Raw genomic sequence first — 13,478 nt, forward strand, 5'->3', positions numbered from 1 at the left:
GCCAATACATTGCATAACATGAATATATATATATATATATATATATATATATATATATATATATATATATATATATATCTATCTATGTACAAATAAAAAATAAATGCATTATGATTATAACCAACCTATTACTTTATCTTTGTTTTAAACGATAATATTATTAATGAAAATCTGCTTTCAATTTCAAAACACTTGTGAGGGAAACAACCTCATTTAAACCTGGGGTAGTGGTGGCATTTACCCTCAACTGCCATAAAAATTCTTTAAATTCAGCGAAAACCGGCACACAAAACTAGATAGAACGAAGCCGAGAAGTGAGCAGCAAATAGTATCACCTAGTCCAGTCTGGAACAAAAATCCGCTAGTAAAGGTCTTGTTTCTTGAACGCAACTTTATTAGTTAAAATAAAAGCGTTTTCGCTGTTAATACAAAACACAGCTTCCTCAGAAAAATGCTTAATGAACAAGAATCAGCGCCAAACAATGCTTTTAAACAGAAAAGAGGTGTGTTCACATGACGTAATTCCTTCCCTAGCATTCCTCGTAGTTCAACGCTTTGAGACACAATAAGTACACCATCAAATAGTAGCCACAAGAAATTCAAAAGTAAAATCATTAAATATGATACTACAAAAAAGCAGTAAAAATACTAATAAAAGTACTGTCAACCCAAAAATAAAAATCATAATCTGTCAATGAAGGTAATTATTAAAAACTCTTGCTGTATAAAAATAATATTGGTTATTATTTTATCCTGAAGTGATCACAAAATATCTTCTTGATGAACCATATTATAGCCTATTTTATGTAGCTTCTCATTTTGAGTACTACTGAGATGTTACAATTATCATTAAGACCAGGGCTATGAAATGCGTTTAATTTGATTTGCCATTCCAGTTCACGTAATTCTAATAGTAAAGATAACGGGCCTCCTCTAATACTCAATGGAATATGGTCAATTCCCATGAAAAAGAACTTATGGTCAGGGAATTTATCTACAAGTCTAGCTAAGGCATTCTCCTGTTTATTAGTCCTCATGGCATAGACATGCTCGTAAATACGCTGACGTAATTTACGGTCTGTCTTGCCGATATAAAAAGCAGGACATGTGTCACAAAATGCACTATAAATAACTGATTTGGAGTTACAGTTAATAGTATGTTGTATGTGATATTTGTTGTTATTAACTGAAAAGCTGAGACCTACCTTAACTAACTGACACCAACGACAGGCTCCACAAATTACAGAACCCTTACATTTAGTGAACTGTAATTTTTGTCTGACTTGTAAAAGTTCTTTTAAATTTCTTCCTTTCCTAAACACTACTCTAGGGAAGGGCCCTAGTTTTTCAAACAGCAGTAAATCATTCCTGATGAATTGCCAATTTTTGATAAGAATGTTACATATTTTTCCAGCGTCATTGCTGAAAGCTGTAATGAAACTAGTAAGATGGTTAACTTTTGGTAAGTTCACAGTCCTATCACTGACACCAGATGGAGAACTAGTTACCTCCACCAAGTAATGGTTAAATTGTCTGATGTCAACCATGTGTCCATCAGTTGGTTTAAGTAAAGATTTATAAAAACCACCCGATCTTTTAATTTCAATTTCAGAAATGATCTCGTCAATTAGTGTTAATGGATAGCCTCTGTTTAGAAACTGGTTCTTAAGGAAAGAACATTCCTCACCGAATGCTGATGTTGAATTGCACATGCGGACTGCTCTGACTAGTTGGCCCTTTATAATGGCTTTCTTTTGTCTAAAAGGGTGCTGGCTGGTAAAATGCAAAATAGAGTTACAGTATGTGGTTTTTCTGAACACTTTAGACAGAAAAAACCTACTAGTCTCGTCTTTACTGAGATTGACATCTAAGTAGTCAATCCCTTTCAATGAAAAACAAGATGTAAACCTCAAAAATGTAGTCGTGTTGTTCATATAATCTACTAGTGCATCAGCCTCAGTTTCATTACCCTTAAACAATATAAAAATGTCATCAAGGTAACGCGTGTAGAAGCGGATCTGATCGTTAAATCTAGGGTTTTGAAGAATGAATTTGGATTCCCAGAAAGCCATAAAGATGTTAGCCACACTGGCTCCACAAGGGGAGCCCATGGCAATTCCTTGCTTTTGCAGAAAAATTTCTTCATTGAAAATGAAGAAATTGGACTCGAGGACAATACCAAGCAATTCAGTGACAATAAAGATTTCATTTTTGGTGGCTCCCAAATCTTTAAGTTTCATTCCCACCCACTCAGTAGCCTCTTGGTGTGGGATAGAGGTGTATAAGTCCACCACATCGATTGTTAAGAAATTGAAATCACTACTAGGTGTTACTTCATTAATATTGCTCAGAAAAGTCCAAGAGTCTTTACAGATAGACGGGATTTTTTGTAAATATTTCAGTACAATATGGTCAATAAGTTTAGCACTATTGTATGTCATAGAAAACCTTCCGTCTATCAATGCCCTCATAGGTGGATTCTCAAGATTCTTATGAATCTTGGGAATTCCAAACATCATAGGCACCTTGGGAAAAGAAATGTCCAAAAAATTGTAAAGTTCGACATCAATTTTACCTTCCAAATACATGTCCCTAAGATAGCCTCTAATTCTTCTGTAAGTAACATTCATTTCATTAATAGAGGAGGCACAATAAGCTGGTGTATCTAATACTGAAGACATTTTATCATTGTACATGCTGTTGTTAAAAATTACCAAACCACCCCCTTTATCCGGTTTTATCACTCTAACTGGTAAAAGTTTAAAGTCCAAAAGAGCTCTTCTCTGCTCCCTAGTAATATTTAGAGAGTTGTTAAACCTCAGCTAATTCCTTAGGAGAACTACAATCCACAGGCTTTCAACATTCTAAAACTCTGGTTTTTACTAGTTTGTCCTGGGGGCATTCTACACAAGGACAGCAACAAGTGGTGGGAAGTTGGCATTCTGAAAGGTAGATTTTTAAGTACTGTGCTAAAATACCATATAACTTGATTTATGGGAAACAAGTCATAGGGAGGATAAAAGAAAGTTGAGGCTAAGCAGTGGATAAAAATTAAAAAAGGAGCAAATTTCATAAAGCCAATCAAGTCAAATGCAGTTAGATTCACCAGATGTCCCCCAAAGCAACTTGCTGTGTTGTTTCTACAACATAACTAGACTCACTGCACAGCTTGTCAATAAGCAAAATTAGCCTAATCATCTCAAATAAGGGGAATATTTTTATCAATGAGGACTTGTTTTCTCTCTTTTATTTTTTTGTTTTCAGGCAGGTTTTGCTTATTACCAAGCAACTGTCCTTGCCACCACACCTGATTATCCTAAAGTATAACAATCAATCCTTTCAGCATTCCATCTACTCAGACAGTGAGTTCTTACCCATCACCAGCTCACTTTCCCTTTCTACTGTTTATATCACAGACATGGTCCATTCTTTATTCCCAAGAATTCAGAAGCCTGTGTTCTATATGCATATAGGGACCTTTTCAGGTCTAGTCAAGTTTGTGACAAAAACACTCCCATGATTTACTTCTCTAGTTGGACTTGGATTTCATGTACAATTCCATCTTCCACTTTTTTCCTACTGTCACAAAACACTTAATGATGACATCACAAATTTAAGTTAAAATTCACAGTTTAAAAATACAGACTCCCTAAAATACCATATGCAAGAACTTTCTGGTTATCCCAAGATAAATGCAAAATAGCCACATAATATTAAATGTGCATGAATGTCAAACAACCTAAATACTAACTGCCAATACATTGCATAACATGAATATATATATATATATATATATATATATATATATATATATATATATATATATATATATATATATATATATATATATGTACAAATAAAAAATAAATGCATTATGATTATAACCAACCTATTACTTTATCTTTGTTTTAAACGATAATATTATTAATGAAAATCTGCTTTCAATTTCAAAACACTTGTGAGGGAAACAACCTCATTTAAACCTGGGGTAGTGGTGGCATTTACCCCCAACTGCCATAAAAATTCTTTAAATTCAAGCAACAAATCAATGGGACCACCCCTTTCATCCCCTATAAGTTGTTCCAGTACAGCAAACTTAAACTGATGTCCTGGATAACTATTGATGTGTTTTGCAAGTGCATTGTTTAAGTTTCATTTCTCAATGTCATACCTATGCTGCTGTATGTGGGTTCTAAATGCATTCTTTGTCTTTCCTATATAAAAACTTGAACACACCTGGCATACTCCAGCATATACTACATTCTTTATACTACAATTATGTTTCTGGTGTAACCTAACCCATCCATATCCCTTTATAAAGACTTTGTCACCTTATAATATAAATTTGCACTGAGCGCAATGCCCACACTTTGACATCTTACCTAGACCATAGTTGTCATTCTGGTTTTTATTTCTTTCCAGTATATTTTTAAAAGTAGTACCCTTTTTATAGACTACTATAGGGGCCTTACCTACTTTGCTTTGCGTGTTCTCATTGCAGGAAAGAATGTACCAATTCTTAAAAATAATGTCCTTAACCAGTGGGAACTGTGGGGTATATGTAAGAATTAATCCATTACTATAACATCCCTGATGATCAGCTGACAGTACACCATTATCTTGTGGGGCACAAAATCTGGAAATATCAAGTCCCAGCAATGGATAAAAATGTCCTACTTTTCTCTTGTTTGTAACTTCTTCAAGTACAGGAGTCACAAATTCAACCGGATAACCTCTTTTTAATAACATACCCAATAAAACTTCCCTTTTCTTGAGATATTCATCAAAATTTCTTATCATGCGGGCAAGTCTAACCCCCTGACCCTTAACTAATGAACGTTTTAATGTAGGGGGGGCCCACTCTCAAAGTGCAAAAGGAAGTTCGAGTATGTAGGTTTTTTAAAAATAGTGGAAGAAAATGTATGTTCACAATATTCCTTACAAAATTTGATATCCAAATAATTGATAAAGTCAGAGTGTGTGTCCATAGTAAATTTCAAAAAGGAAGTACTATTGTAAGAAATGAAAGGAAGTCTGACAGCTGATCAGCACTGCCATCCCAAAAAATAAGAATATCATCCAGGAAGCGTCCATAAAATCTACAGTGTCCCATACCTTCTGAAACAAGTACTGGAGGCAGTTCCCACTGGGTCAGGACAACATTTGCAAAAATAGGTGCACATGCTGCCCCCATAGGAATACCTGACGTTTGTTTAAAAAGATGACCCTCAAATGTCAGGAAACCATTCTCCAACACTAGTTCCATGAGGGTCCTCAAAGTAAGTATTTTTGAATGTGGGAATGTAGTATGTTGACATAAAAAAATCGTAGAACATCTCTATACCCTCATTATGAGATATGACGTTAAATAAATCTTTAACGTCTATCGTGGTAAAAATTATGTCTTTCCCATAAAATTCTTGTTTTATCTTTTTAAGGCAATCCCATGAATCTTTGATAATATGGGTGTATTCACTCAAACAGTTTTTCAGCTGGAAGTCCAGATATTTAGCTATAGATATTGTTTTTGACCCTTTCCCATCCACTATAGGTCTTAATGGAGGATGAATAATATCCTTATGTATTTTTGGGATCCTTGGATGTTTATGAATACAAAAATTATATGCAGTTTCATTAATTTGATTGTTCAAAAGTAAATCCAAAAGGACCATGCCTACTCGTTTATAAGCTAAATTTAGCTCATTTCTGGAAATTTCCTCATAGCCATCACCAAATAAATGGAGAGAATGTCTCCTGCAACGTTTACATTATATCAAATGAAATAGGAAGAATGTCTCCTCCAACATTTATAATACATCAAACAAAAAATGGGGAGAATGTCTCCTGTAATGTTTATATGACATCAAATGAAATGGGGAGAATGTCTCCTGCTACATTTATATTACAAAGGAAATGGGGATAATGACTTCTGCTACATTTATATTACATCAAAGGAAATGGGGGGAATGTCTCCTGCTACATTTATATTACATCAAAGGAAATGGGGGGAATGTCTCCTGCTACATTTATATTACAACAAACTAAATGAGGAGAATGTCTCCTGCAACATTTACATTGTACCAAACAACATAGGGAGAATGTCTCCTGCAACATTTACATTATATCAAATGACATGGTCAGAATTCTCCTGCAATGTTTATATTACATCAAACGACATGGGGAGAAAGTCTTCTGCAATGTTTATATTATATCAAATGAAATGGGAAGAATGTCTCCTCCAACATTTATGTCTGCTATCATCTTGCAGGGTGATGTCCAACAAACCCTGCATGATGATAGCAGCCAAATGAGAGGAGATGCTCAGGTCTGTATTACTGGAAGACAGAAAAGGCACATATTAAAACCAAGAAATGCATAGTGGGCACCATCTGTACCTCTGTGTTTAAGAAAAAGGAGCTAACAGCATGAATGGAGAGCTATATCAGAAGTAAGCTCTTTTAATCTGAAGGATAGATAGGGAAAAGGTGCAACGGGGAGTCACATCCTATGACAGGAGAGTGTGAATACCGTATCACATGCCGTGCTTATGGAAAGAAGCACTAACAATGCAGACAAAACAGAAACAGTGTCACAATGGCTATGGCCACATGCTTTATTTAGGAATAAAGGAACATGGGTGCTATTAAACATGAAGGAAGGTAAGGCACACCGCAGAAACATCAGAGGACGAAGGGAAGAATTAAAAAAAACATAACCGATATGATGTCATAAGAACAGAGATCACTGAAGAAGAGACACATGACTGGTCACAATGAACAGATCAACAGATGCAGAAGTGGGGAAGGGTAATGAAAGGCTTATAGTCACACTTAGGCAAGAGACAAAGGTCATAAATCAGGAGGCGTTCACTTCTGGGGAGAGCAGAAGTACAAGAAAGTGTCAGAAATAAAAAAGTGAACTGAGAATAAGTGCCCAAAAGAGAATGAATGTGATATACTTAGTCCTCAATAATGCATGGGCTCTGGAAGGGACAGAATGTGCTGTACTTGGCCCTTGCCAATGGGTGGGCCCTTGAAAGTTGAGAATGTACTGCACCTTGTCCCTACCAATATGTGGGCCCTTGAAGTAAGAAAAAAAGAATAAAAAGGTGCTTTTCCTGGCCCTCATCAATGTGTGGGAAAGTGACAGAATGTGCTATGCCTTCCCAATATGTGGGCCCTGAAAGAGAGAGAATGAACTATACCTAGCCGTACCCAATGTGTGGACCCTGACAGGAATGGATATGCAATGCTAGTATGCCTGGACTTACTCAATAAGACTAATTCGCCTAGGCCCAACAGACTGCCTGTCTAGACAGCTTTCTCAGAGTTATGCAGTAGGCAAATGGAAAGTGAGGGAATGAAACCCAGGGCTGCAAGACTAAACAAATATCATAGCCTTAAACCTTGTATCAAACTGCCATGCATATACTTGGCAATAAAATGTCAAGCAAAATAATTACATTTCGTTGTTCACTAATTCAAAAAAAAAAAAAAAAAAATCACCCAGGTTGGTGTTCTTAACTGAAAGGAGAAATAATTGCTCTTGTGAGAAGCTCAGCATGTAACTGTCTAGAAACTGTCCTGAAGCAGTGACAACCAGAGACAGTGCAGAAAGTTCTGGGTTCAACCCCCAGATAAAGATCAGTGCTTTTCTGTTCTGTTCATTTGTTAAAACAGTACTAGATAACTGCTTTGTAGTACATTTGGATGCTTGTATAAAAATGAAAAATCACCAGGTCAGTGGGTTCTTGCTGAAAGAAGAAATAATTGGGGGAAACTCAGTCCCTAACTGTTCAGAGACATAATGTGGAAGGATCTGGGTTCAATCCCCAGACAAGAGCAGTGTTTTCCTTTCTTGTTCAGTTGTTAATACTATAACTACTGATTGTGACTTCAACTTTTCATGTAAAGGATGATAAAAACATGAAATAACTGGCTTAACAAAGTGATTAAGTAAAGCTCAGTAGAGGTTTTCAAGATACCAAGTGATTAAAAGAAAGAAGTGGGTGTTGTATAATGTCTACCTGCAGCAATCGCTGGCCTAAATCCATCAACTTCATAATATTGTATGCGTGAATAACCAATGCAACATGTTAAGTGGGAGCAGGATGACCCTTAATATCAGTTCTATTTAAAAGCTCTGTATGAACCTATAAAACATATTGCTTCATCCTTCTTCCAGTCTGCTGGACACCTGCCCACTCTCTCTCTATGCTAAGGTGTCTTGCAGGCCAGTAAATGTATGAGCAATGCCTAACACCAAGTGTGCTATGGAAATGTTACATTGTGCAATAACAAGGCTTTGGAAAAAAATGAAAAGTGCTGTTTTAATATCTTACTCTACAGTTTAACAAAAGGGACCTGGCAAAATGACTGCATGACTGATAACACTAATATAAGAAGAAAATTACTGCTACGGATAACCTGTTGCTTTTGTGCAGCATTTTAATAACACCCTCCACACAAACATAAACATATATTAATATTCCACCCGAAATATCCTCTGGTATGTTTAACAGAAGAATGTAATATAGGCATTATCCAAATTAGGATTTTATTGAGAAAAGAAACTATTTTGCACCATACCTCTCAACTTCTTAGCACAAGAAATTTGAATAAAACCTAAAATAACGGGGAGTGTGGGGAGGGGGCAAAGGCCAAAAATAGGGACAGATTTAAAATACTGTTCTTATAAACTTAGAAAGTTGCTAGAATAACAAACAGGTTTTGTGTTCGCATGCATTTTCTGTAGGATATGAAGTCTGAAACTCAAATGTGTTTCATTATTTGGTGACTTAATTTATCAGTGTTTTCCCACAAAACCACAAATTCTATGAGGAACAGACTAAAAATATAAGGTACAAATCTGGACAGTTGACAAGTATGTTTTGCACTATTCTTTGTCCTTTACATGACAAACGTCATATCTTAGATACCTGGACACAAAACCACCCCACAGTTTTACAACAAGAACACAGAAGAACTAGTCATCCTGAAACATTACACAAAACATGCATTCACACGGGAGGGCAGTTACTGTTAATGATGCAAATGTTAGTCAAACAGCTATCGTAAGCCAGTATGTAAAATTCTTATTAATTAGTTTGTTGGTAAAAGACTAAAGCCAACCGCATTACTAAAAGATAAACTATAAAAATAAAAATCTGCTGCAGGCTATATCATTTTTTTTTAATGTCCTTTCTTCTTTTTATCCTAACATGACCTGTATGTCTGCACTGCAATTACTGTGGTTCTTTGGATCTGCTGCCACTGGGAATAAATTAAATTATGCGTAAAACACACAGTGTCAAACCATATAAAGACAAGCAATGAAATGTTGTTAACTGCTTCCTCTGCTCTGGCATGCATTAATTTGTTCCTTTTCCAACTGTTCAACAATGCTACAGTGAGCTGCCTAAAGTGAAACTCAATGCAGGCATGAGGCAGCAGGAACATGCAACAGATCCTGGATGACGGAGAGACTTTAGATACAGATTTGCTCAACAATTTGTGAGCCACAGCTGCCGGCACTTCTGAATTTGCACTCCTTACCTTAATGAAGCTCCAGGATACAGAGGGCGAATGACATGCTTCAGGCATTGCAGCTGGGATGTGTAACAGGAGTGCCGCAATGGCTGGGAATGAATGCTGTCTCCAGCTCACAGGTGTAAAGAGAATCAGACAGCAGATTATCTTTCCATGTATAAGTGACGCATCACAGACATTCTTTGCTTTTATCCAAAAACCAGGTGTCCTAAAAAGCTTACAAGATATGAGAGAGTAGTACAATAGTACTGGGCAGTTACTCCTTTCCTGCAGTCCAAGACTGCATGTCTGGCAAGAAGAAGGGGTCCAGGATACATGTCTACTGCTCTGATGATGCGATTCCTATTCATGTGCAAACAGGGGTCTGTGTTCAAGCACAGCAGGTCCCCCCCCTCACTACATTATTACATCAATGACAAGCCAATTGAGAGCTCCCAGTAACAGGGGAAGGGCTGAAAGGATGAACTAGATTGGCTGTGAAAATATTAGCTGTACTGCCTGCGGGACCTAGGTAATCAATGTACAAGGGTTAACACTTTCTGAACAAAAGGCCAGAGATACTTCCCAAGAAAGATGAAACTCTTTGTGGAGTACAACATCAGATGTGCACACAGCACTTTGTAGAAGATGCATCCCTTTCTGAACATTTTACTTGCCTGTCTGTAAAATTACATGTAGTGTGGACAGTGGTGACAGGCCAGAGACTACTTTAAAAGAAAATACCGAAATGTGAACTGATTTTGTTTCTCTTTTAAGTTGAGTTTCAATTTCCATTAGGTTGTTTTTCAATACCATTTTAGAAACACATGGAGTACTTTTCTTCTTCAATTTACATAAAGTTGGAAAACAAATCAGAAATGCACAATGCAGCAGCTGCATATTCAAAACTTGAATTGTGTCACACATCACAAAATGCACAAATGGCATTCATCAAAATTTTCAAATTCAAAAAGCTCAGTGGAAATGCTTTTTAACAAAGACCGTAACAAAATAACAGAATGTAAACTGGAAATCAAAATGTGTCACCCATAAAAATACCTTACAAATCGAATGCATGTTTCCCCAGTCATTAAAAATTATAATATAAAATTCTATGATAACATATGTCCTTCATATTAAGTCTGAAAAGAAAAGAGGAACTTTTTTAAAGTTTGCTCAGTACTATATTGCTTGTTATGCCAAACCACATTAGCTTGGGGGTTATACATCCCATATTCTTGGGTAAACGTTGTACCAGATGTGTCCTTCAGTTGCTGTAGTCTAACTCTTGCAGGTTAAGAGTCTGCAGTGTTTTCTTGCAGTGCAAGATTCTGATAAACATAATCACAGCATTGAGTGCATTTATAGGGGCACCAAGGAGAAAAAAGGCATCCTAAAACTTCCTGTCACAAGCTTCTTGGATGTTTCACTGTTTTTGCCTAGCAATGTCTCCCTTCAAGATTTTGCCAACAACTAGCCCACATCTGTGAGGACAAATGGTTCACAAAATGTTTCCTCGTGTCTACAATGCAAGGAATATGGTTTCTGATCATAAGAACCTATTTATTATAATTTGTTTACAGGGAAGGTCCAGCAGGCCAGAAAATCCCTTTTCAGTGGAGGACTGGTAAGAAAAGCTACACAAAGACTACAAATGTAATATAATCCATAATGAAAGACATTAAATGCACAGTTACAATGGTTATATATGTACATCAACTGTATGTTATCAAGACATGAAATATTTACAAATAAACAGAAAAAATAATCATACGAGCATTTTAGTGAAGGACAGAAAAGTCGAGAATTGTTCAGGTGGAGAGAAATTTAAACAATAAAGATGAACAATTTTGAAAGCCCAAAATCTCAACTTTCAAAATACCAATCCCAGAAAGTCGAGATTTTGGAATCTCCAAATTAAAAAATGGAAAAAAAAACTAAAGCGATGTTTTTTCAGCGGAGGCAAGTCCCCCTGCACCCCCTACTTAAATATGCCAACTCAGAGATTGCGCTACATTGAAGGGAACGGTAATACTCGTGTTCCTCTTACCATTTTCTTCACTGTAGTGCGATCTCGGAGATGGTATATTTAAGTTGCATGGGGTGTGGAGGGCACTGGGGGGCTTGCCGCCCTGCAAAAATATTGTTTTAGTTGTTTTTTTTTTTGTTGTTGCACTTTTTAATTTTGAGATTCCAAAATCTCGATGTTTTAAGTTCGATATCTCAAAACTCAGGATTTTGGGCTTTCGAAATTAAAAAGTGGTCCCGTTGTATTACATGTAGGTAGGACTGATTGGAAGGGTACATATAGTATAAAACAGACAGGAAGTAGAAATGTAGTACTGAGCACATATCCTACTTACACAAAGTGGCTATGGAGCAGAAAGTTTCAACACTATTTGTGTTATTTCCTGCTAGTGATAGAGATCAACTGTGAAGAAGATGACTGGCAGAGAAGAAATTAGGAGCGAAAGGAAGAAGATGAGTGTCAGGGTAATGAAAAGTTTTTTAGGTTAGGCAATGGTGTTAAGATAGAGATGTTGAATGGTGAGGGGCAAAAGTTGCTAAAATAGTGTGTAAAACCAGCCTTGTAGAAAAATATTACAGATGGGGTTGGGATATTCACATTATTTATAAGTAGTTTAGAAGAACCTTATGCGTCAAAAACATTTATGCCAGTTTCATTAACATGTATCAGTCAGAAATGACATTTAGGTTGAGAGAGGTTACCAAGAGACTGAACATAAGCAAAACCATCTGACAGGTATTTAACATTAGTTTGAAAGTAAGGAGGTTATTAGTTGAACTTCTTGAGATTATAACTGCTTTCCACATTTTAGTATGTACGCTGAAAATTATTGGTCATGCTCACGTTTATCACCAGGTTAAGACCCTCTAGTAAAAGTACACACTTCCTATTGCTTATCCCAAACTTTTTGCCATCCTCTACTTGAATCATCGCACCCCTAACAACTTTCCCTACTGCACTTGAACATATTCCTTTTCACTCCCCCAACAACACTTCTCATCTTGCTCTTTTTCTAACTGCGCCCATCCACTGCTCTACCACTCTGGTGCATCTCCTGTATACTCAAGCTATATATGTTTTAGATGAACCAATTTGGAACAGGCAGCCTAAACAGAAAGAATGCTATACCATGCTCTGTCTTGTGCTATTACCACTCTCCTCCTATACAACAGTATTATCTTCCATCCTCTCCGACATAATTTTATAACTTACTGAAATATATATCTTTTGAACTGTTTTCAAACCTAAACAATACTAAAACCTCCCTTCCTATATAACTTTATAACTAACTTTTTTGCATATCCTGAATTCCTTGCAAAACTTTCTTAACTGAAATGAAAGAACACAGCTTCTTTACAATAAAGTTTCCCTTCTGCAATAAGAATCCATTTAATTCTGCAAGATTTCACAGCTGGAACAATTGTACAGACTTACAATTGTTTATGTAAATATTTTACTGTATACATTTGTCTTGTAGTTATTTTTGTTGTTTCATGAGAAATGTTTGAAATTTAATTCCTTGTGTGTATATATATATATATATATATATATATATATATATATATATATATATATGGGTCCTATTTATTTTATCGACAGTACGGTTCATCGAACCATACTTTGTCGAAATTACTTTAGCGAAAGTGCATTTTATCGAACATGCACTTTCGCTAAAGTAAACAAAAAGGAAAACATGCAGTTTGCATGCTGCCTTAGTTGTACATCAACATATACTGTTGATGTACAATTAAGGATAGTTTTGTTGAGATCGTAGTATAGTGGGGGTAAGGGAATATTCCCTTTTCCCCACTGTAGTACGATCTCAGAGTGAGAATATTAAAGTGTGGGGGGGGGGGTGCAGGGGGGGGCTTGCCCCCCTGCATAACACTATTTAGTGTGTTATTTTACTTTTTTGTTAGTTT

At 36.2% G+C, this 13,478-nt stretch overlaps 1 protein-coding gene across 3 annotated transcripts in view; it reads right to left on the reverse strand.

The window, feature by feature from the left end:
- LOC122787231 (cAMP-specific 3',5'-cyclic phosphodiesterase 4D-like) overlaps positions 1 to 13,478 on the reverse strand; it is a 1,697,022-nt gene that overhangs the window by 241,512 nt on the left and 1,442,032 nt on the right. Inside the window, exon 1 of one of the 3 annotated variants that reach the window (XM_044053832.1) lies at positions 9,555 to 9,888. The exons of the other annotated variants lie outside the window; for them this stretch is intronic. Coding sequence (XP_043909767.1) covers positions 9,555 to 9,602 — 48 coding nt within the window. The 5' untranslated portion in view covers positions 9,603 to 9,888. Of the gene's footprint in view, positions 1 to 9,554; positions 9,889 to 13,478 lie in introns of those variants that run through there. 3 annotated transcript variants of the gene reach the window in all.

This window comes from Protopterus annectens, chromosome 13.part0 (genome assembly GCF_019279795.1).
Source record: "Protopterus annectens isolate FY-2018-M chromosome 13.part0, PAN1.0, whole genome shotgun sequence".
Lineage (NCBI taxonomy): Eukaryota > Metazoa > Chordata > Ceratodontiformes > Protopteridae > Protopterus > Protopterus annectens.